The 22649-nt window shown below is 36.8% G+C and overlaps 3 protein-coding genes across 7 annotated transcripts in view; all 3 read left to right on the forward strand.

Moving 5' to 3' along the window:
* Fdl (fused lobes) overlaps positions 1–7505 on the forward strand; it is a 32421-nt gene extending 24916 nt beyond the window's left edge. For 3 of the 5 annotated variants that reach the window (XM_070662989.1, XM_070662988.1, XM_070662987.1), the window contains exons 3-8: positions 256–399; positions 858–959; positions 2241–2503; positions 2585–3196; positions 3330–4059; positions 4132–7505. In XM_070662989.1, coding sequence (XP_070519090.1) covers positions 266–399; positions 858–959; positions 2241–2503; positions 2585–3196; positions 3330–4059; positions 4132–4279 — 1989 coding nt within the window. In that variant the 5' untranslated portion in view covers positions 256–265 and the 3' untranslated portion in view covers positions 4280–7505. The remainder of the gene's footprint in view (positions 1–255; positions 400–857; positions 960–2240; positions 2504–2584; positions 3197–3329; positions 4060–4131) is intronic. The other 2 variants (XM_070662990.1, XM_070662991.1) reach the window with 2 other exon arrangements.
* A 2201-nt stretch (positions 7506–9706) lies between these two features.
* Positions 9707–13333, forward strand: LOC139106030 (vasoactive intestinal polypeptide receptor 2). The gene is made up of 9 exons (XM_070662484.1): positions 9707–9777; positions 10235–10580; positions 10764–10858; positions 10960–11128; positions 11271–11427; positions 11535–11665; positions 11752–11843; positions 12040–12178; positions 12245–13333. Exons 1-9 carry the CDS (start codon positions 9707–9709, stop codon positions 12473–12475), a joined length of 1431 nt encoding a protein of 476 aa, XP_070518585.1. The 3' UTR covers positions 12476–13333.
* A 740-nt stretch (positions 13334–14073) lies between these two features.
* Positions 14074–17352, forward strand: LOC139106117 (helix-loop-helix protein 1). The gene is made up of 3 exons (XM_070662650.1): positions 14074–14417; positions 15751–16058; positions 16222–17352. Exons 2-3 carry the CDS (start codon positions 15889–15891, stop codon positions 16373–16375), a joined length of 324 nt encoding a protein of 107 aa, XP_070518751.1. The 5' UTR covers positions 14074–14417; positions 15751–15888; the 3' UTR covers positions 16376–17352.
* The last annotated feature ends 5297 nt before the right edge of the window (positions 17353–22649 follow it).

Raw genomic sequence — 22649 nt, forward strand, 5'->3', positions numbered from 1 at the left:
TTATTTCCGCAGCGAGCGCTTTTGATTCGAGCGATCGTCAGCGTGCTGCTTCGCGCGATCGTTGCTCCGTGCGATCGTAGTCGACGCTCGAACGTAACGGATCCCGCATTCGTTGCCGATCACGCTCGCGCGCCGCCTCATTAAAATTCAATGTGGATATGAACGATAAGCAATCTTCCAGACGCGGGAGAACGTCGCGACACTATTTCCGAGCACATCCGTATAATTTAACCTCCTTTCGCCGTTGATTTACAGACTCGTCAGAATGGTGGGTAGCATGCCCAGTGGATGGATGAGGAGGATCCTCCTTTTCCTCGTCCTGATGACCGGTATTCTGCTGATTGCGATGTACGCTCATGCCCCGCCGCTCGCGTCGCTCCAGCCGTTCGCGACACGACGGTAAGTAATTTATTATTGTGGCGCTCTGTTAATTGACTCGTGAACGAATACTTTCGTCGTACGAAACGTCGCGAATCTCTTCACCGTCTACGCTAATTTGTAGAATAAAATAGTCTAGCAGTCTTCTTTTTACTCTGCTTTGTTTCGTTTTGATTTTAATACGCGCGGGTTTTGCAAATGGGGGAAAAAGAAAGTCTCCTGAAAATAAGGAAATTGTACAAAATCCGCCGAAGACTGTAAAGCGCGAAATCGATTTTTTTTCTTAATATTTAATTTTTTTTTTTTTTATATTTTTGTGGATTTTTTTTTCTGTTGTCACACGGACAGCGCCGGGCTTCGTTGCCCGCGTTGCGTATTAATCCAGTGCTTCTTCTAATGATTTTTCTTACACTGCATGTTTTTTGTTTTTTATTTTGAATTTATTTCACACTTGCAACGTGATGAATCGTGCATCAAAGAAGACTAGAGGACTTGCAGCGCGGCTTAGTTCATTATCTGGTGGGTAATGAAACCACAATCGGACCCGGGGAACGGCTCTACGAGTATCTGGAAGAGCCTAGGTAACGGTAAACCCCTCGAGCGAGGGTGGAATCCTTATGTTAGACGAAATAAACCGCGTACTTTCTCATACCTCCCATTCGAACTCCACATCGGGCGGGTCTCACTATCCACGTATGTCTGGCTTAGGAAAAAAAAAAAAAGAAAGCATTTTTGAAGGACCCTCTCTCTGTTTCCATGGTGTTGCAGCGTATCGAACGGCACTATACAAAAACTCACTTCAGATAGTTAAAAAAGGGGAAAATATAAATTTAAAATTAAAAGGAAAAAGAAAAAAAAAAGAAAAAAACATCAGCAGTCTCTCTCTTTCCCTTTCGAGTTTTAAAATTCACAGAGAAATCCGTATTCGCATTTCTTCTCTTCATCTTTCCCGAATCGAAGCTCCGATATCGACGGCTCATGTGCTGAGAATTTATATATGTATATATTAATATTAATATATTTAATGTACGTCTAAATTTTTTTTATCCGTCGAGAACGTTATCGCGCCGAGTCTTTTCGTTCTGTTTCTTATCTTTTATTCGAGATATACTTTCGAAGCCGGTCGAGTGCCGTCTGATATCGCGGTCGTTGCTTTTCCAATTAGGGAGCTATCCAGGCATGGCCTGCAACACGTTGGCTGTTTCGGTAAACGGATTCCCGAACGTCCTGAATTTCCCCGCGTGGGCACTCCCCCGGTTTATAATCTCGGCTCTTGCACCGCTCTCTCGTCTTCCTCACGCGATGGTCGCACCTCATTCTGTTTCTCGCTCGTTTAATTCATTCGCCCGTCATGCTAAACGCACGCCCGCGCCCGCTATTGTTACGCACCATTGTCTACCGTGTTGCGCCGATTCCCGCTCCCTTCGCTTTTTTAATTCGATGCCGGCGATATATTTCATTTCTTTTTTTTTTTCCCCCCCCCGCTACTTTGACCCCGTTAAATGGAACTCTGAGATACAGTCGCATGCTGTTTCCCTGAATGTAACTTTTCATCTTTAACATTTTTTACATTTTTACATTTTGATTGCAAGGCAAATATTTGTTGTAAACTGGATCGTTTGAAGAAGATACGTGATCGCTTGGTGATCCGTGATACGACGATTAAGGTGTATACATTGAGAATTTATTAATACAAAATTGTTTCATCTCAAAGGGAAAATTTGTCGAGATTTAATCTGGAAAAAGAAAGAAAGAAAAAAATACAATTTCGCAATCGTGTCACGGATCGCCGGATAAAGCATTTTACATTAAGATACGCTGAAGATCGTGATCGGTGTATGTAAATGTCTTCTCGACCGTAGAACGTTTCAAAGTCCGTGGTCCTGGGCCTGTGTGGCGAACCGATGCGAGAGGCGAGCAGTAAGGTCCACGAGAACATCTTTGGCGACTTGCACCGCGCATTGCGGTGGAAACACTCGACTGCTCTGGCCCAGACCGACGGAGAACGTCGTCCTCGGCGACGACAGTGTCGTCCTGCACCTTCAGCAGATCGAGTTCGTCACCGTGAACACGAGCGATCAGGAAATGAAGGATCTGCTGGAGCATGCGAAGGATGTCTTTATTGGTGAGTACACGAGCAATAATTGTGACATATATTTTTTTCTTTTTTTTTTGTGAGATATTTTCTACGTTCTTTTAATTTCAGGGAACGTCAGGAGTCTGATCAAGGTGTTAAACGCCAAAAGTCGATCCGGCGTAGATTCGTTTATCATATATTTGAATGCTGGTAACGCGCGAGGTACCACCTTGACTCTGGATACTGACGAATCTTACAAACTTGAGCTCGTGCCGAAAGGAAAGATTCTGGAGGCCAGGATTACGGGAAGGAGCTACTTCGGGGTACGGCACGGCCTCGAGACGCTTAGCCAATTGATCTGGTGGGACGAAGCCACCGGCAAGCAGGGCGCCCTTCGCGTTCTTACGCAGGCATCTATCGAAGACAAACCAACATTTCCTTATCGTGGCCTTCTCGTCGACACCGGCAGACAATTCTTCCCCGTCGAGGAACTTAAGAGAGTCATCGACGGCATGGCGGCCACGAAACTCAATACCTTGCACTGGCATCTCACCGACTCTCAAAGTTTTCCGTTCGACTCGGCACAGTTCCCGGAGATGGCGAGATGGGGTGCTTACAGCGGCGATCATATTTACACGCCCGACGATGTGAAAGACTTGACCGATTACGCGAGAATACGCGGCGTCAGGATAGTTATCGAGATCGATTCTCCGGCTCATGCTGGCGCCGGATGGCAATGGGGTGAGTTAAAAATATTTTTAATATGATATTTATATTGTTAACGCAATTATATGTATATATATGTAGTTATAAATTTTTTAATAAATTAATTTTAGCACGATTGGATTAATATTAAAATTTTTATGATAATTAGGAGCCGAGCATGGTTTTGGTGAACTGGCGTTGTGTGTGGATCAGCAGCCGTGGTCGTCCTATTGCGGGGAGCCAAACTGCGGCCAATTGAATCCCATAAATGAACACTCGTACCGAATACTCGAGGGTTTGTATAGGGAGCTGTTAGATCTCACTGAAGTGCGTGATTTAGTGCATCTCGGCGGCGATGAGGTGAATCTCGAGTGTTGGGCGCAATACGGCAATATCACTTTAGCCATGCAGGCGCAAAACATGACGGACCACCACGCGCTTTGGGCAGATTTTGAGACGAAAATGTTGCAGCGGTTGATTCGAGCGAATCGCGATAAGGTGCCGAAGGCGGTAATTCTATGGAGCTCACCTTTGACCAAGAGGCCTTACATCATGATGTACTTCGATCCGAAGATTCATGTGATTCAGTCCTGGGGCGGTAGCAATTGGCCGGAAACGCCGGACTTGCTGGAGGACGGCTTCCGTGTGATTTTGTCGCACGTAGACGCGTGGTATCTCGACTGCGGTTTCGGCAGATGGCGAGAAAGCGGCGAGGCCGCGTGTGGAGAATACCGGACCTGGCAGACTGTCTACAATCACCGTCCATGGAAAGACTATCCACCGCAACAGCTGCCTTTAGTACTCGGTGGCGAGGCGGCGATTTGGAGCGAACAAACCGGGCAGTCATCCCTGGGACCTCGGCTATGGCCCAGGGCATCGGCACTTGCCGAACGGTTATGGTAAATAACTTAACGTACAAAAAAAAAATATAAGTTTCTCACGGTAGTATTCTCACGAGACACTTTTTTCAGGAGCGATCTACCGACGAACAGTTATTCCACAGATGAGAACGTTTACACTAGATTAGCCGCGCACGTCGAAGTCCTGAACAGTAGAGGCATCAAGACGGAATCTATGTGGCCGCATTGGTGTTCCCAAAATCCCGGGAAATGTCTCTGACCGATCGCTAACGATCCGTTAATTATTCATCAGCCGTTTCACGAGTACCGCACTTGCGATGCTGATAAACAGGTAAAAACAAGGCTGCATGAGAACTGGCGACTGACGTCGCCAGTTCCGTCAGTGATTGACATCGATCTCATTCAACGCGCAATAGCATCGCGTATTCGTGATTTATGGGACTTTTCGATGATGCACGTTCTGCCGACGATAACTGACAATCGTTCCCGCTCGATGAATCACTCGACGGCTTTCCTATTCGCGAAAAACGAACGTCGAAGAGGTTCTACGAAGCGTTTGATGAGCATCGACATATGTAACCAAGAAGCTCTCTCTGCGTATGCAAAGATAATAAAATTTTAAGGCCATGCAAGCGATAGCGAATAGGTCGTGATTTTTAATTGATGTGCATTGAGGAACGCGTGGCTGGGACACGTAACGTAGAAGAAATAAACTTTTTACGAGGAAGTTTGATATCAAGCTTCACGCAGGCTTAGTTTTATAAGCGTTTACTTAATGAATCGTACGATTGCGATTAAGTGTAACCGTGAAAAATTTTTATCGGTGGAATGTTTTTATAATTATCATCTATAAGATCGCTTCGAATTGTGTACTATAAACGGCGCAGACTTTTAAAATCTTTTAAATGTCACTCTAGATGATATGGCTGCTTTGAAAATAAGTTCGATGTCGGCGAAAAAAAAAAAAGAATATACAGCATTTGTAAATTGTTGCAACGAAATTATACATTTGTTACAATGTTGTCTATTAAACTCTTTGGTCTCGATCTCTGTTAAAGTACAAAAGCTTTCGCGCTCGAACTTTTTAAGATTTCTTTTACAATACTCGCTTTTCGACAAACTCTTATAATTTATTTCTCCTTGTTTGTCGATATGATGTTAAAATTTTAAACAGTGCTTTATATATATATCAATCATTTAATCACATTATACTTCATGACAAGGCATGATTGAGATAATTGGTAAAATGAGAAATTGTGTTTTATTATCGAAAAATAATAAGACACTATTTCGTCGATCGAGAATCAATTAGAGTTTTAGCGAGGTGGAGCCTTTAACCAGCAAATGAGAGAGAAAGTATGGCAGTATGTATACTGAAAGGTAGATATTGCGTTTACTGCGGAGACGGCGGTTAGCTTACGTGATTCTAGGTGATCGAAAAAAGGAATCGAGACGACGGGGGGAAAAATAGTGGAGCCGCAGTGCTTCTAAGTCTTATGCGCTTCGTGTGAGATTCGACGCACACCACGTTACGTATGCTAGGCTTCGTCGTCGAAGCAAACGTTATATCTATCTTACAGTGTATATGGTTTTAATGCGCGGGAAGCTCATTATATCGCGTTTTCTCTTGTATCCCATTAATCGGAAGTACCGAGTCACCACACGATCGTAGACTAGTTATATCACTAAAATGCCTCAGCCAGAGGCAGTTTTGTAGCGCATAAATTAGCTTTTTAACGATCGAGATTACTGAAAGTATAAGTAACAAATAATTAAAAAAAAAAAGTGTAAGCACGTATATGTATATGTGTGTGCAATGGTTTTAATGTGTAATATGAATGTTGACTGAGAAATGAAGTGCGTTTGCGATTCATTTATATTGTAAAAATTCACGAATGACGAAAATGCGAGACATCCGAGAGCTTGAAATTCGCCGATTCATTGGCACACGATATTAATCGAACTTTCTACTTATCGTCGACGTAAAAATGCTCAGGGCAGAGTAATACAATCGTTAGACGCTTCTTATACGCGCGTAAGACGAATAATACTATTATATTATTCATCAAGCGAATATGTTTTATTAATTCGTGAGCCGGTCAGTTTACTAAAACAGAAACAATTGATAATAGCCTGTCGGTATAAAAAATATAGAATATATATTTTAATTTTATAATTTTATCACGAAAAATCAGACGCATTACACCGTAATGTACTATAACGTATTTGATTTTATTATGAAAATATTGAGCTTTTAATCGAATCTTGCGCTTATAAAATGACGTATGTATCACCACGAAAAATTTGACTGATAGAACTTACGGGAAGAGACTCGCCCCAATTATTGTAACTTCAAGATTGTTGCGATTGTGTGATGCGAGTGATCACGTTTGAGAAGTGAGAGTTCGCCCCCCCCCCCCTATCCTCCCCCTTAATTTCTGTAGTACAACGTGGCCTATGAATTAAGAAAATGCGAGTAATCTTTAGAAATTTGTACATATTTCGTAATATACGTAGGGAACAAACTTATATAGATAGAACACATATGTAGATAGAACTCTTAATAGTTAATATAGGTGAATCGACAGATTTAGATTATTTAGACGGAATAAGTAGATAAAGACAAATAGGCGAACCGCTCACGAGAAGCGATATGGACGTGGAACGGAAATGTGAGCGTAAAAGAAGAGACGTTGGAATATTTGTACTTACCGATACTTATCGATATGGATGACAGTAAGAAGAACCAAGTCTTACCGCCGTTTAAGGAAATGATATATGAGATCGTGATAACGTGCGGGACGGTAAATACACGTCTTATCTTAAATTATGATGTCACAAAAGAAAAGTATATTTAAGTAATTTAAATCTAAAAAAAAGTAGGTAGAGATAAAAGGGGACAAAAAAAGAGAAGAAATTAAATTTTTGATGTGGCTGAAACAATATTTGATTTATGAAAGATTAGCAGCTGCTGTTATTTAAAAATGGGAGCTCGGTGCAATTTTTGTATTTTATTTGCTGTATTTATTATCGCTGCTATCTAAATTCTCTGTCATTTTTCCCTCGAGTTACTTTCGTGACATTATAATGCAAGTTAACGTGGGTATTACAGACTTTTGAGATTGCAATTAAACGCGCGAATTAATCCTCTAATTACTTCTTATGTCAAGTTTGTCTTAATATTGATTAATGAAACAAAAATGGATAGATATGGAAGTGAAAAAGTTATTGCGAGTAATGATAACACTTTATCGGTTATCGTTGAAGAAGTAAAGTTTTACGCAATTAGAATGGTGATATTTACGGTACGTATACTTACATTATGCGACTCTCTTCGGTCTGCAACGATGAATGTATGTAAATAAGACAATTGTGCATGTGCGTTTCAACGGTTCTCGCAAATGTTCGAGCAGAAAGATATACTCTGTTATGACGTGTTTCTTACACGGATTTAACATAAAATAAAATGAATTTTGAATATATTATCTTAATTTTTGCTTTAAGTCCTAAACACCGTCCTACTTTTTTTAATGAACACATGCTGAATAAAACTATCATGACGAATGTTTACCGGATAGAAAAATCCTAAGAAAACGTATATATATCTTTTTATATATTATTTATAAATTTTAAGAAAGGCTCCAGATGCATATTGATTTTATATAATTTTCTAAAAATTGTCCAAGTATTTGCTAGAGAAGTTTTAATATCTATTTATTTTATTATATCTAGTTTAGCGAGGCTCTGTGGAATCAATGAAGTAGATCTCTACAGTATTATGGTATAGTAGAGAAACCGGGTCGATCACTAACAAGCGCTATTCTCGCCAATTTCGATGGCAGTCATTACAAATTGATGGAAAACGGGCTCTCGCCTTGCCACCAACTTACTTCTCTTATATTCCTGATACCTCCAGTGTGTTTTTGGACGATTTCTGATATTTGGCGCCGCGAAACCCCATTGACCAATTTATCTATCTCGTTTATTTTTAATTCCTCGATCGTTTAAATCAGCGCGTGATTAAATTACCGCTGTTCTTTTATTGCAATTGCGAATTAAATATTATTTACTCGTGTGTTAATTAATTTTTTTAATAACATTAATTTTTATAAATCGTAGCCTTTACTCTTGCTTTTTCTACGTTAAAGTAAACTGCTTTATATTTAATAATTTTCATCAATGAGGGACGAATGCATGTACATATTTTACATGCTAATTTAAAACGAGAGAACCAATTTGCATCTAGAAAAAAACGTCAACCATTATTTTTAAATTGACGGCTTCTTTAAAATGTGAAATTATTAATTACAATTATTATTACAATGATGTATTACATCTTCATATTCCTGAAAAAGAAAAAAAAAAAAAAGAAACTGATAATATTAACATTTATTTTACGTGGCATTATCGATGGCTAATGTATCGATATCGGAATTGATTTAATATAGTCAGAAACTCAAGCTCTTTGATATTTTAAGTTAATATTGACGATGGCCTATCCAAAAGAACTTACAGAAATTAATCTTTGATCGATTACATTTACCAAATGGTTGATTTGTTTGTGGTCTCATAAATACGTGGTATATTACACGATGAATATTTAATGATATTTACACAATCAAAAGAACAGAGTTACGATATATATTAAGCCGGCAGATACGGCATAACGTTAAAAGAATATACAGCAAAATTTATAATAAATGTTCTCAGATAAGATCATGCAGTACAATTTACTAACGTTACAATATAAAATTAATTTTCTTAGAAATATTAATTACAGGACAACGTATATTAGATGCATTTTAAATAACATTTATAAAGTTACAGTAATTATTAATTGACTTAAAAAAAAAAAAATTATAATAAGTTGTTATCGAATTTAGAGATTATAATGCTTCGGCGTAGAACGAGCGTTGTTGGTACGTTCCTCGACGGATCCGTTGACTCGTTCCACTTGCTCAAGTTTGCCTCCACATGCGTCATTGCAAGAGGAAGGCTCCGGGGGTGTGGAAAAAATTCATGCACGTGCGGCCGTCCAACGCGCAGCCGCTTGATTTACGGCGATGATCTTCCGCTGAAGTTTCAGGATGACCCGCGGTCACATATACGAGCTTACTTTGAGAGGAAAGTGCGACCTAAACAGTGCTAATATCTCTACCCTGAAACAATTGTGATTGTGATAAATTGGAATCCAAGGTGAGATGCGAACAACATTAAAAGGAACAATGAAATTATTTGCCAGTTTTAATTGATACTTTGATTAAAATCTTCTTGTTTTTTTTTTATAGTTTGGAGAAAATATTAATAAATACGGAACTTAAATTTACGCGATAATATGCCGCGATTATATATCTTATCGTTATTTTTTTTTGCGATACAGATTGATTCTCTCGTTTGATTAATTGGTAAAAATTATTAAATGTAACATAGTTTTTCTTTTTTTTTAATTTAAAAGAAACGAGAGTAAATAGCGTGTGTTAAGCTCACGCTTTGTAATGCCTAACGTTATTAAAAAAAATATATTAACAATCGAATGATTATTTAATTTTTAATTACAATTTAAAAATACGGTAATTTAATTATGCGCTCATATAAGTGCTTGATAAACTTAAAGCAAATAATATAATAAATTCGGATGATTAATCTCGAGGTTCCACGGTTTCTCGGCGAAGCCGAGTCCGTCGGGATGGCGGAAGCTGAAGTGGACCGTTTCTTAGCAGATCAGAAACGCAAATGCGACCAGTTTTTCGAAGGTGAGCCTGATTAAATATTATTTATATATCTCTTTAAACTATCCATTAAAATTAAATCCACCGAAAATCCTAATAACTATTTTGGCTTTTAAAACATTAATTCTTTTCTTTACGTTTCTTATATTTCAAAGTTAAAGAACGCAATTAAAATAAATATTAAAAATAATAATTTCGAGTAAAAAAAAATTCCACATCTGACAAAGAGCCTTTCAACATTCTAAATGTTCAAAAAAATCTTTTTAAAAAACTCGATCAAAGTAATAATAGAAGATCGATCCGGGTCGGGGCTCGATGTAACGTTTCTCCGCGTTAATCAAACAATCGTTATTGCCATCAACGAGAACACCCACGCTAGGTATATCCATGTTTGGCGACGTGATGTCGGAGGTCGTCAGAATCGGCTCGTTCAGGGACAACGTTACTGATGGGGATCGATCCGAGAAATATCGCGGCGTCGGCAGGACCAACGTCCTAGCCGGCGAGGGCAACGGAACGGAATTTCGTCAATGCTCGCCGACGTTTGACGGCCTCCTATGCTGGCCACGCACCGACGCTCCAGGAACAGCCACCTTACCCTGCCCGCCAGCCTCGATCATGGGATACACCGATCTCGCGAGCGATAATCTAAGGGCGCTCGCGGTGGCCAGTAAAGTCTGCTTAACGAGCGGCGAGTGGTATCAAAACTCGGACGGCGTCTCCTGGACCAACTACAGCCTCTGCGTGCTAAATAGCTCGCGCTACGTCGTCGAGAAGAATTTAAATTACACGCGGTGGTACGAGACACCGGCGGAGTTTGCGCTGCTAAATGTAAGCTCCACGCGAACTTGGCGCGATCGAGAATCCGCCCGCTTGCCGAATATCTATAAATAATAAGTCTCGCGAGAAAAAAAAAATATAAAAAAATTTTTTTTAATATATATACGCGTATATTTAATATTTTCCATTTAATTTATGTTTCATTTAATTTATGTATTTATTATTATTGAATAGAAATGGCTACCAATTATCAGACTGGTGTCGCAAATCGGATATGTGACTTCTTTTTCGACTCTAATCGTCGCTATGGTGATTTTTTTCTTACTCAGGTGAGTCTATTTTTTATTCGAGCTTACCTTTGGCTTTTATCTTTTTCAATTCCGTTGAAAGTCCATCGCTTATCGCTAATACGTTCCCTCCACGCACGTAGGAAACTCAGAAATCCGAGAAATAAATTGCACATGCATTTGTTTGCGTCCTTTATCATGAGAGCTTTCATGGCACTCCTTAAGGATTGGAGTTTTATAGACGGCATCGGACTGGCCTGGGACGTCGTCTTCGTGGAAAACGGAAAGAATGCGTTTATCAGGGAGTACAATGTAACGAGAACATTTTTTTTATAAATTGTACTTTAGTTAAAAATTACCGCATTAATTATAAGCGGATCTCTTTTTAATATTTCCTTTTATATCGATTTTTTTTAATCCGATAATCGTCTTCTTTTAATCAACGTCTTTTCAGACTTGGGTCTGCAAAGTCATCACAAGTTTATGGCAATATTTCATCGTGGCTAATTATTCGTGGATTTTAATGGAAGGACTGTATTTACATAATCTGGTTTTCTGGGCGTTGTGCACCGATACCAGCACGATAGCTTTGTATATCGTGCTCGGCTGGGGTAAAAATTAATTTATTAACGTTGCCTGTGAAATGTAACGTGACTCTATCAAATATAAAAGATTGAAGCGCATTTTACTTACTCGGGGATTTAATTTCACGAAATAGGTCTTCCCGCTTTGGTAGTACTGCCGTGGATTATTATACGGGCGATCATCGAGGATACACTTTGCTGGACCACTCATGAGAACTCCTCGCTGTTCCTCGTCATCAGAATACCAATTATCATATCCATTTTGGTACGTCGAACAATGTTCGAGAAGTATTTCAAGGTACGTCGATATTTAAACAATTTTATCTCCCTTTTCTTTTTTTTTTTTTGCAGTTTAATTTCCTCCTGTTTCTTAATATCGTCCGCGTTCTACTTGTGAAGTTGAAGACATCGGTGCATCTGCAACGAAAGAAAATGAAATACAAGTTAGTACATATCAGGTTTTAATTTAAAAAAAATATATATATATATTTGCTAATTTATTGCACATTAAAAAAAAATTTTATTTTAAAATAATTATTATTTCTGATAAGCAAAAAGATTGACTTTGATAAAAAAATTTAATTACGTATTATTTCTTATGAACTACACATTAATATATTTTTTTTTTTTCTAATTTAGGAGATGGGCAAAATCGACTCTGGTTTTAGTGCCGCTTTTCGGAATACATTATACATTTTTCTTAGGATTATCTTATCACAAGGACTACCGAGTAGAGCTTGTCTGGCTCTTTTGCGATCAGTTGTTCGCGTCTTTCCAGGTAATTATGTCGCGGAAGAACCGCCGTAATTCACATATCTCACGCGCGTTAATTTTTCTTTTCTAGGGTGCCTTTGTGGCTTTTCTTTATTGCCTGCTGAACGGCGAAGTTAGAGCAGAAATGCGACGAGCGTGGAAGGCGCGACGATCAAAGAGAGAAGTTGACTCTATCATTTCCGGGCATACGAGAAATTCGAAGGACGGAATTAATCGAAAACGGCATCGATCGGAGGACGATGATGGCACCATTTTCGCAATTACTGCCATGAAAAAATTATCGGTGAAAAACATCAAGTAGAGAGATTTAATTAATTATCTGAATGTGTCGAGTATATTTCATTTATATGTACGTATAATCCGTTAAAAAAAAAATTACATATACATACCGTCGACTAAAAAGCGATAACGAATACTGAAAAGTAATAAAATCGTGAAAAAAAAAATCAATTATAATATTTCATTACATCTACGTAAAATATCTTGAATATAAATTAAAAAAATCACATAATTCTCACCGATCATCGTCTTCTTTCCACAAATACGCTACTTTCTATTCCATGCTTGTGATATTTTTCTAAGTGTTCTCAATGTGTCTTAAAACAATGGACATAATTTATTATATTAATCAAGATAAAATTGTGTCAGCATATTGTACCTATTTCTTATTTCATACGTAATAAAGATAGGTTTAATATTATATCAATATTTCATTTACTATATTAACAATAATCGCGACGTGCTTTGCAATGATGTACAGGAAGAAACAAATGGGGAAAGCTGAAGGGGCTTTCGTGAAAAGGATTGCGGCGACGAGGTGTGAACTATCTCATGACATTCGAGACCGTCGGCGGAGCACAATAATTATCAACCAGGGCGCGTGCCAAGGGCCTTTGATTGTCGCGGTGACGATCAGTTATATCGGCATATTACACCCGCGTGTACCCGCACGCGGCGTCACCTCATCTCTCGGCCGCACGCGTCAACCCCCTCGCGAGCAATTTCGGGAATGGGTGTCGGATCGAGAGTAGATTAAAGTTCGATTGAGCAATTTGCATAATTGCACGCGGACAATTTTAAACTACGAATAATTGTAACGCCAGTAATTGCGTGCCGCGGAATTGCGAGTGCGATCCTACGGCGGACAATGCGGACAATGGTTAGCCATGGGGTTTTTGTACGAGAGCGTATCGCGGGGGAATGCAACTGTGATTATTATTACGGCCCGAGCGGGCGCAGATGCGACCCACCACCTGATCCTCTGAAGAAATCTATACCGGCCCGGCGATACTCCGAATTTATCCGGCACCTTCGCAGCGGACGATATTTTAAATAAACGCCGACGATTTTGATAAAGAAAAAATATCTAGTCGTTTACTTCGATCCGCGGCCGAGATATGGTTTCTTATTAAATAAAATGTACATACGAGAAGTGATAAAATATATTATTAGCGCCGTATTACACGTACCTCGTAAGAACACTGTTGTCTCCAGCGATTAAAAATCAGACGCGGATTTAAAAAAAAAGAAAAGGGTAAAGAAAAAAGAAAGGGGAGGGAAAAAAAATCCTTTTAATGCCGAGACGTTGAATGATCGATCGATAAAACGGCCCGTGTATCCGAGAGGCTGTAAAATACTGTCGCGTGAATTACAAAATGCGGCGAAATGGCGACGTTGGCGTCAGGTGCCGGGGCGGGTTCGCCGGGACGTATCTCGATTCTCGATTGGAGAACGTTCGGGGATGTTATCAGGGATGCTGGGGAAATGAGAGGGCGAGGGACGCCGCGACGGGATTAAGGGCGTGGTTACGGGAGATGAAGCAACCCCTACCAGCAACCCCTGCCTTCCCTTCGTACGCCGCTTTTTCGCCAAGGGATGCTGGCCGACTCGTCTCTTTCGCAACGATCTCGCCGTGCCCGGGAGATTGAGATGTTGTCGGAAGCGATCGCGTCGCCGCGAACAAAGTTAACGACCGTCGTCGATTTAATTGCGATCTAAAAACCGAACGAGTGAGTGATCCAGCCGAGCGAAATGTACCGAGAAACCGGAAAAAATCAATCGCGCTGATAAAGAGAAGGGGAGTGATATCGGATGAGATTTCGTGGCCTATTGTTTTAATTTGTGAAAGGAAATTGGTTGAAGTTGTTCTTCGAGACGACGAGGAAGAGTTGCATGGTCTCGAAATTGGATGAAAATCGCCGGGAGAAATCTCAGGAGTTTATCTCTTATCTTGGAAAACTGCGGTAAGTGACTTCGACCGAAAATCGTATTAATTATTAATCGAATTAAAGTCTATATGATATAATAATTAAAAAAATATTAAATAAAAAATCTTAAATATGCCGTAGGCATTTTATAAAGCGTTGAAATAAATATCATATTATTTTTGCGACAATGCGTCATCGCATATTATAATGCTTCGTTAAATAGCGAGACTCGCGGTTCGAGAAAAAAATCGACGACTTAAAAAGCGATTATTAAAATTCGAAGCGTTCGTATCCGGAGAACGATTGACATAATATAAAAAGTAGAAACGCTAACGATGTTGCATGAAAAGATCGGCTTCCGTGCAAAACGGGGGTCCTCTCTCGCGAAATAAATTAACTGTTAAATAGTTCGCGCTCTTTAATTTTGACCACCGCAAAATCCTGACTGTTCCCTCGAATTTCGCCTACAAAGCTACACGAATTGTACGGCGCGGACATCGACAAGAGGGGTCGCATCGACTTGATAAGATAGCAGTAACATAAATATTAAAAAAGACCGAGGAGACTTGTCGCTCGAAATCTGGTTGTCTTTAAAATATTAAAGATGGAAACTGCAAAAGAGAAAATAGGAAAGGTGGTGAACGCTCATACAAATCGCCGGTTTACCATAAGAATCAGATCGGGGCAGCAGCCTACTCGGGTTGCTTTTCGTCAATACTTGATGAAGACTGAGCCATTTATGCGGAACGCTCGCCACGTTTCTCTCAATAATGCAACGTTCTCGTAAATCGACTGTTTCAGCGACACGATGGAATTTTAGAGCCACGCAAAAATTTACGGTAGTTTTATTCCGGCTTTCTTATTTTTTTTTAATATTTTTTTTTACGTTTAATACACGCCGAGAGTACGAAGCACGTTCTTAATGTGAATATTTCCACTATTATCTCTCGCTTGCGCCTGACGTCGATTTATTTCTAACTTTTATCCTCACAGGCGACTATAATTCGCTTACATAAGTTACATATGTGTGCTCGACAAATATTTGGCTATCCAATTATCGCCGACTAAACCCCAATATTCTGGAGCATAGGGCGAACCCTTTTGCGCTGCAGTTTCTTTTTTTCTCTCCCCTTTTTTTTTTCCTTCTTCGCGGCTCTCGCGAGTCCCCAGAGTGAATCGTAGGAAAAGTTTGGATTATTTCGTTTAATAAGTTTCGTAAATAGATAAAATAAAATGAACAAATTTTAATGACCGCGTAATTAAAGTCAATCGGAAATCTGCGAGTCTTTTTGAAAGTATAAGATTATTATATTGCATTTCAATATGAAGTATAAGTTCGATTAAATGTTATCGTAAATTGTAATTGCAGCTACGTGCTACGAGAAACGAGATAGCAATGTTTCGCGACACGAATCTGCATCCGGGGCGAAGGTGAGGAGATAATTTTTCGCGGTAGATCAGACCCTGAACCTTTTTGAAAGGAAACATTTCTGGAACACAAAGGCACATGAAGAGCTTCAATTGCGATTTCGCGAACGAGGATAGAACGGCACCCATGGCGAATAGCGGGGTCGCCGTTAACGGTGTAGGCGCTCCTAGTTCAGGCACTTTGTCGAGGGAGGAAAGACGTAGACGAAGAAGGGCCACCCAAAAGTATCGAACCGCGCACGCAACACGGTAAGACTACGCCGAATCGAGATAAGGAATAAAAAATATTTAAAAAAAAATTCAAATTAAAGTTAGCCTACACCTTGCGGAATTAAATTATTTCGTGATTGATATCGCAAAAGCCGCGGTGGTCTTACGAATTAAAAATGTTCAATGATATTTATCTCGTCAGGGAAAGAGTCAGAGTGGAGGCATTCAACTTGGCATTTGCGGAATTGCGAAAGCTGCTGCCGACTTTGCCGCCGGACAAGAAGCTCTCGAAAATCGAAATTCTTCGACTGGCGATTTGCTACATCGCCTATTTGAATCATGTACTCCAAGCTTGAACCTGCATCTGATACTTTGATATGAGAGAGAGAACATTTAGAAAGCTATCGCAATTTCTTCACCCTCGTATGCCGACGGAGATTGACCATTTATTATTTTTTTTCTTAAATTTTAAAAATTACTACGCTCATATAAATTATTTTGAAGAAGGTATCTTTTTTATTTTCGTACCCTGATGCAAGAGTTTAAGCCGAGAAGCGTTAAGGACCGAGTTACGCAACATTGTAACATATTCGTCGATATTTTCGAATTTATCCGGATTTTTGCGGATTACTAGGCCACTTCGGGACAATGGAAAGACTTCCCTTGGGACTGCTACCCCTCCGCGTACCTTCGAATTCTCCCGCTACCCCTTGGTAGTCATCGTCCGGCCGCGTATTCGATCGTTGTCGATTATACGACATACGGGGCACAGACATTACGAGCCTAAGTGAAAAAGAATAGAATTACCGGCGTGAAGGCCAACTTCACGGATCGTCGCCTTGCGCCTCTCGTTTCCCGGTTCTTTCCAAATACGATTATCTCTTGATTACTTGAAGATCTGGGTAAGATTGATTATTCCTGCGACTCGAACTGGCCTACCCCTGCAAAAAAAAAAAAACAAACGATTATTCAATAGAAAACTCTGACTATTATTTAGAAAAAAAAGACTTAATTTTTAAATTGCGTTATAATTGTTAATCATTTAATTATCTAAGATCTACGTTTAAAGGAAAGAGAATTATTAATTTTTAATGACTGACAAGTGAATATTTTTAATGGCTAGTTGAATTATTAATTGTAAATGTATAAGCAAAATGTTTCTTAAAGTTTATGAACGATTGGTCAGTTTACACGCGGCGGACTCTACTCAAATTTTTGCGACGTATAATATAAGTGATGTATAATTAACAATCGATTATAAGCTACGGCTGTATAATATATTTAACAAGAAATAAATTACGAGCAAAAATAGCTCTCACGCTTTTTCACCTTATTTTTTTTCTAATTATTATCGCAGTGCATCAATTTTCCTACAGTCCGCATTAATATTACTTAATTCTATTATTAATAAAAAAAGAAAGCTATTTCGGAATAAAGTAAAATATTTTCCAGTTCAAAGCACAACGTAATAAAATTAATTGCACAAATCAACGTCATCTATTTTCTGTTTCGGTGCGTTTATAAATTTTATTACTGTATACATATATGATACTTGTATTGCCATCCAATATTTTATTAATTTTATTTACGTTTCTCGCGTAGTGTCAGAAAATTCAATAATCGTGTACGCTCTTTACTCGGCAATTTATTATCCTTCTACTAATGTAGTACAATTTGATCTTTAAGTGCAGGTATGTCTGCAAAAAGTTATTAAATTATAGAAAAGATTAAACTTTCTATACATATATGTGGCTACGTTAAAGGCCGAACAGGGAACGTTTGCGCAAGTTCATTTAACAAACCCAGTCTTTACAACAATAGCTTATGAGTTCAAGTATACTCCCGCTATCGACGTAGGTGAATCATTAACTCGTAAAGTAAAACTGTACGTATTGTTATAATAATATTTACACGTTAATCTAAAGCAATTGTCGCAAGAAAAAAAAAGGAAAATTAAATATTATTAATGCTGGAATTAATAAAAAACTGATGTTTAACGTATTCAATCAGCTAAAAAATCGCATGTTGAGTAAATGACAATTAAGAAGACGCACGCACATAACGCAAAGAGATTTAAAATGAAGTTATTTGCACGTCCAAGTTCATTCACGGAGGCGATGACGTCGATGATTTATTTCAATTATTTTTTGGGACTTCGTGTTTTTGAATATCCACGTGGTTATCCAAGATCAGTACTCAGCTTCATATATTTCTTAATCATTTATTTTATCTTTTGTGCCGGTGTTTTTAATGCGAACGTATATTATATGAAGCAAACTAAGCCGTTGAAACTAGGCTACATTATATACACGTTAATGAAATACTTGAACACCGCGTCTGTGATAATAAAAATGTTCACGGGCTGGTGGCATTCGAAAGTAAGCAAGTAAAATAAATGCACAATATTATACAAATGCTTGCCATAAGTATTCATATTATACATAAATTCTGTACTCTGCAGAATTTGTAAAATACGACTAAAAATATATTTGCGTGGATTAAAACGTTATTGTGTAACAAATTATAATTTGCAGCAAATCGCCGAGTGTCACAAAATGATTTTCGAGATTGACAAAACGTTGCAACAAATTGGATTAGTGGTTAATTACGACAGAATATATTTTATGTCGATAGGAATCGTAACGGTATGGCTTTTAATCGTTACTATTCTAATTACGACTGCTAACATTTATTTCTTCTCACGCTTAGATATATTAAAAATTTTGAACATGGTATTTGCGTCATTAATGGTAATGACTGTCGATTACGTAAATACTTTTGAATTTTATGTATTTTTGAGGTATGTTAACTAATAGTCGCTTCTGCATTGTATAAAATAATTTATAACACTCTCTTATATAATGCAGATGCCTGCAAACAAAATTTGAATTGGTTAATCATCTTCTGCGGGAGACCTTAAAAAACTTATCAATGCAAGAAACGAAATTAAGAACGTTTGAATTAAAAGATTACACGAAACTCATAGATTTCGAGCAAAAAAAGAATATTTTTTCTACAAAAATGACATCCCAATGGAGTCCGAGCATTTATTCCGCAACAAATTTATTTGTATTAAGCAAACGGAGTCCAGTACAGTTTCAAATTAAAACTAATATTCCATTACAATTCAACAAAGAATTACAAAATGAACTTTGGAATCAATCTCAGAAAAATATTTTCACGACGAAGTTTGAAAATCATACACATTTATTACAAATAATAAAGTAAGTAATAAAAATTGGAGATTTTTTGCATAACATTAGAAATATTTAAATTACACTTGGCAAAAAATGTTTATTAAATTTTTTTATTTTAAATATTTCTAAGGCAGGTGCATTTGGAATTGAGCAAAGTATCAAAGTTGATATGTTCGGCTTTTGGAATTCAGATAGCCTGGGAAGTAGGATCAGTGATTTTATCTGTTATTAATATTTTATTTAGTTTTTACCATCCGCTTTTTATACAGAAAGCAGACATTCCATTAAGACACACATTTATGGCGATACTACTATGCCTTATTAATTTTCTTAAAATTTTTCTCTTGAGTCGTGCCTGCAAAAATGCAGCCGACGAGGTAAGTTAACACGCAAATTGTCCAATAAAAAATTTATATAATATATTAATAACTTGTAGGGAAATAAAGCTATCGAACTCATTCACATAACTCATGGCAGCAATACAGAAGACTCGATTAAGCAAGAAGAGGTTTGTTTCTTACAGTACAATTATAAAGTAGATATTAATGTACCATATTTTTAATATTTATAATTGTTTTAGATACAACAGTTTGGTATTCAAATTTTGCAAAGCCCAGTGACATTCTACGTATTTGGTCTGACAATGAATAATCATATCTTAAGTATGGTTTGTATTAAATTATATGTAATTAATTATTAAATGGCAATCGCTTTATCTACAATATTATTTGATATAAAATAACAAAGCTAAAATAATTAATATAATTAATGTTGTTTTTAAAACGTTTGTAAATTGTTCCGATCCTTGTATCGTATTATACGTACATTATATTGGTATTTTTGTTACAGATTTTAAAAAATATTACGATTTATATGGTTATCGCAATTCAAGTGAGCAATACACTGGAATCGAACAATGCTATAGATATACATTATTGAAAGACTAGAACAAATACGCGCGCTGTGCTCGCGCTATTTTTCAATATAGTTTTATTTTTATTTTTCAAGAAAAAACCAATGCAAAAGATATTTTATTAAAAAATAAAAAAAATCCTAGTTTGTTCTAGTCTTCTATCTTAAAAAGTTGGTGCGTTACACATTTTTTTTTTTTTTTCTTTACAAGTTAATTCATGCGTGTTATAAAAGAAATAAAAGCCATGTGAAATAAATCGATACTGCAGATTATAAAATATCTACAAATTGAATATTTTTAATATATGCAGAGCTTTATGTTCGTCAGTTTTATTTCCTATTTGTTCGTGCAGCTTTCATTTAATTATCTATCAATTAATTATCCTTGACATGTACGTTATCGTTAATTCTGAACAACACAATCTTGTGTAAATTAATAAAAACAATCTCTGTACACAGATTTATTTTTACCTATTTGTTCCTACCTAAAAAAAATTATTATTACGCGTGAATCAATTGTTAATTATTGCCGCTTTTCCGCGACGCCGAATGATTCTTTCGCTTAACTTGTTTTATGTAAAACGAGAATAAACGTCAACTGCTAATGTTAATAATTAGAAAATACAAAAATAAATTTAATTAAAAATATAAAAAAAAAGCGCGCGTAGCGCTCGCATGGTTTGTCTAATAGAATAAATTTCTCATTTTAATAGATAAAAATTACGCTATGTATACAGTTACATCTGTATATGTATGTATGTGTGTATATAATATATATGTATTTAATTACTTAAAAAGCCAAGGAAAGATGTTCGTTTGCGCATGTTCAATTAACGCACCTACGGTTTTCACAACAATCGTTTATGAGTTCAATTATGCTTCTGCTATCGACGAAGGTGAATCATTGACTGATAAAGTGAAACTCTACGTGTTGTGTTACATTTACACGTTAATCTAAATCAATTATTAAAAAAAATTAGTAATACCATTAGCGCTTGAATGAATATTAATTCACGTTGAATATATTCAATCAGCTAAAAAATCATATATTAAATAAATGACAATTAAGAAGACGCAGATAATACGAGCGAATTTGAAATGAAGTTATTTACACGTCCAAATTCATTCTACGAAGCACTGACGTCTGTGCATTATTTCAATTATGTATTGGGACTTCGTGTTTTTGAATATCCACGTGGTCATCCAAGACCTCTACTCAGCCTGATATATCTCTTAATTATTTACGTTATCTTTTATAGGGGTGCTTTTGGTATAGCACACTACTATAAAACTATTATAGTATTCAAGCTAGACTGTATTATATATGTGATAATACCAAATTTGTATTTTTTATCTCCAATACTCAAAATGATTCTGGGTTGGTATTATTCGAAAGTAAGCGAATAAAATAATGCATCAAATTCTATAAATATTTGCCACAAGATTTATAACATATGCACGTAATTGCTGTTCTTTATATGAAATTGTATATAATTAATGTTGCTATATAACAAATTATTTGCAGAACATTTCTGTTTGTCATAAAAAAATTTTCAAGATTGACAAAACGATACGACAACTTGGATTAGCGGTAAATTATGACAAACTATATTTCAATACAATAGGATTTCATACTGCTTGGTTCATTGTCTATATTATTATATTTATATCCAGTTCTTTATATATGATACCACGTGTCGGTTTACTACATTCAACTTACACTATATTTGTGTCACTAATTCCGTTGTCCATTAATTATGTTAATGCCTATGAATTTTATGTGTTTTCGAGGTATGTAAATTAATAATCGCTTTTGTATTGCTTATAATAATTTATAAAATAATTTTATATAATGCAGATTATTGCACATAAAATTCAAATTAATTAATCATCTTCTACGCGAGACCATAAAAAATTTATTAATCAAAGAAACAAAATTGAACACTATTGAATTAAAAAATTATACGAAACTCATGGATTTCGAGCAACAAAAAAATATTCTTTCAATGAAAATAATATCCGAATGGCGCCAAAGCATTTATTCAGCATCAAAATTTATATTAAGAAAACAGAGTCCAGTCGATTCTCAAATTGAAATGCATATTCCGTTTCAAATAAAAAAAAAACTACTGAATGAACATCGTAACCGATTTTATGAAAACATCTCTACGACAAAACGAGAAAATCATGTACATATATTACAAGTAACGAAGTAAATATTTAAAATTGGAAATTTTTTGCCAAAAATTTAAAATATTTAAATTACATTTTGTTTTTTAATTCTTAATTAAATATTTCAAAGTTTAAATACTTCTAAGGCAGGTGCATTTAGAATTGTGCAAAATATCAAGGATAATATGTTCTGCTTTCGGGGTTCAAATAATTTGGGAAATAGGAATGGATATTATGAGTACTATTCAAACTTTATATACTTTATATAGTCGATACATTCAACGACTACTAAAAAGTGCAATTGAAGACGTACTTGTGATATTGATTTTGTGCATTATGAACGTTTTTA

Source organism: Cardiocondyla obscurior, linkage group LG10 (genome assembly GCF_019399895.1).
Source record: "Cardiocondyla obscurior isolate alpha-2009 linkage group LG10, Cobs3.1, whole genome shotgun sequence".
Lineage (NCBI taxonomy): Eukaryota > Metazoa > Arthropoda > Insecta > Hymenoptera > Formicidae > Cardiocondyla > Cardiocondyla obscurior.

Excerpts from the sequence above, each read along its gene's own strand:
- LOC139106030 (XM_070662484.1), top strand. The coding sequence starts at position 9,707 with ATGGCGGAAGCTGAAGTGGACCGTTTCTTAGCAGATCAGAAACGCAAA. Across the intron at positions 11,666-11,751 it reads CAATTATCATATCCATTTTG|TTTAATTTCCTCCTGTTTCT; the intron begins GTACGTCGAACA and ends TTTTTTTTGCAG. Across the intron at positions 12,179-12,244 it reads AGTTGTTCGCGTCTTTCCAG|GGTGCCTTTGTGGCTTTTCT; the intron begins GTAATTATGTCG and ends TTTCTTTTCTAG.
- LOC139106117 (XM_070662650.1), top strand. The coding sequence starts at position 15,889 with ATGAAGAGCTTCAATTGCGATTTCGCGAACGAGGATAGAACGGCACCC. Across the intron at positions 16,059-16,221 it reads CGAACCGCGCACGCAACACG|GGAAAGAGTCAGAGTGGAGG; the intron begins GTAAGACTACGC and ends TTATCTCGTCAG.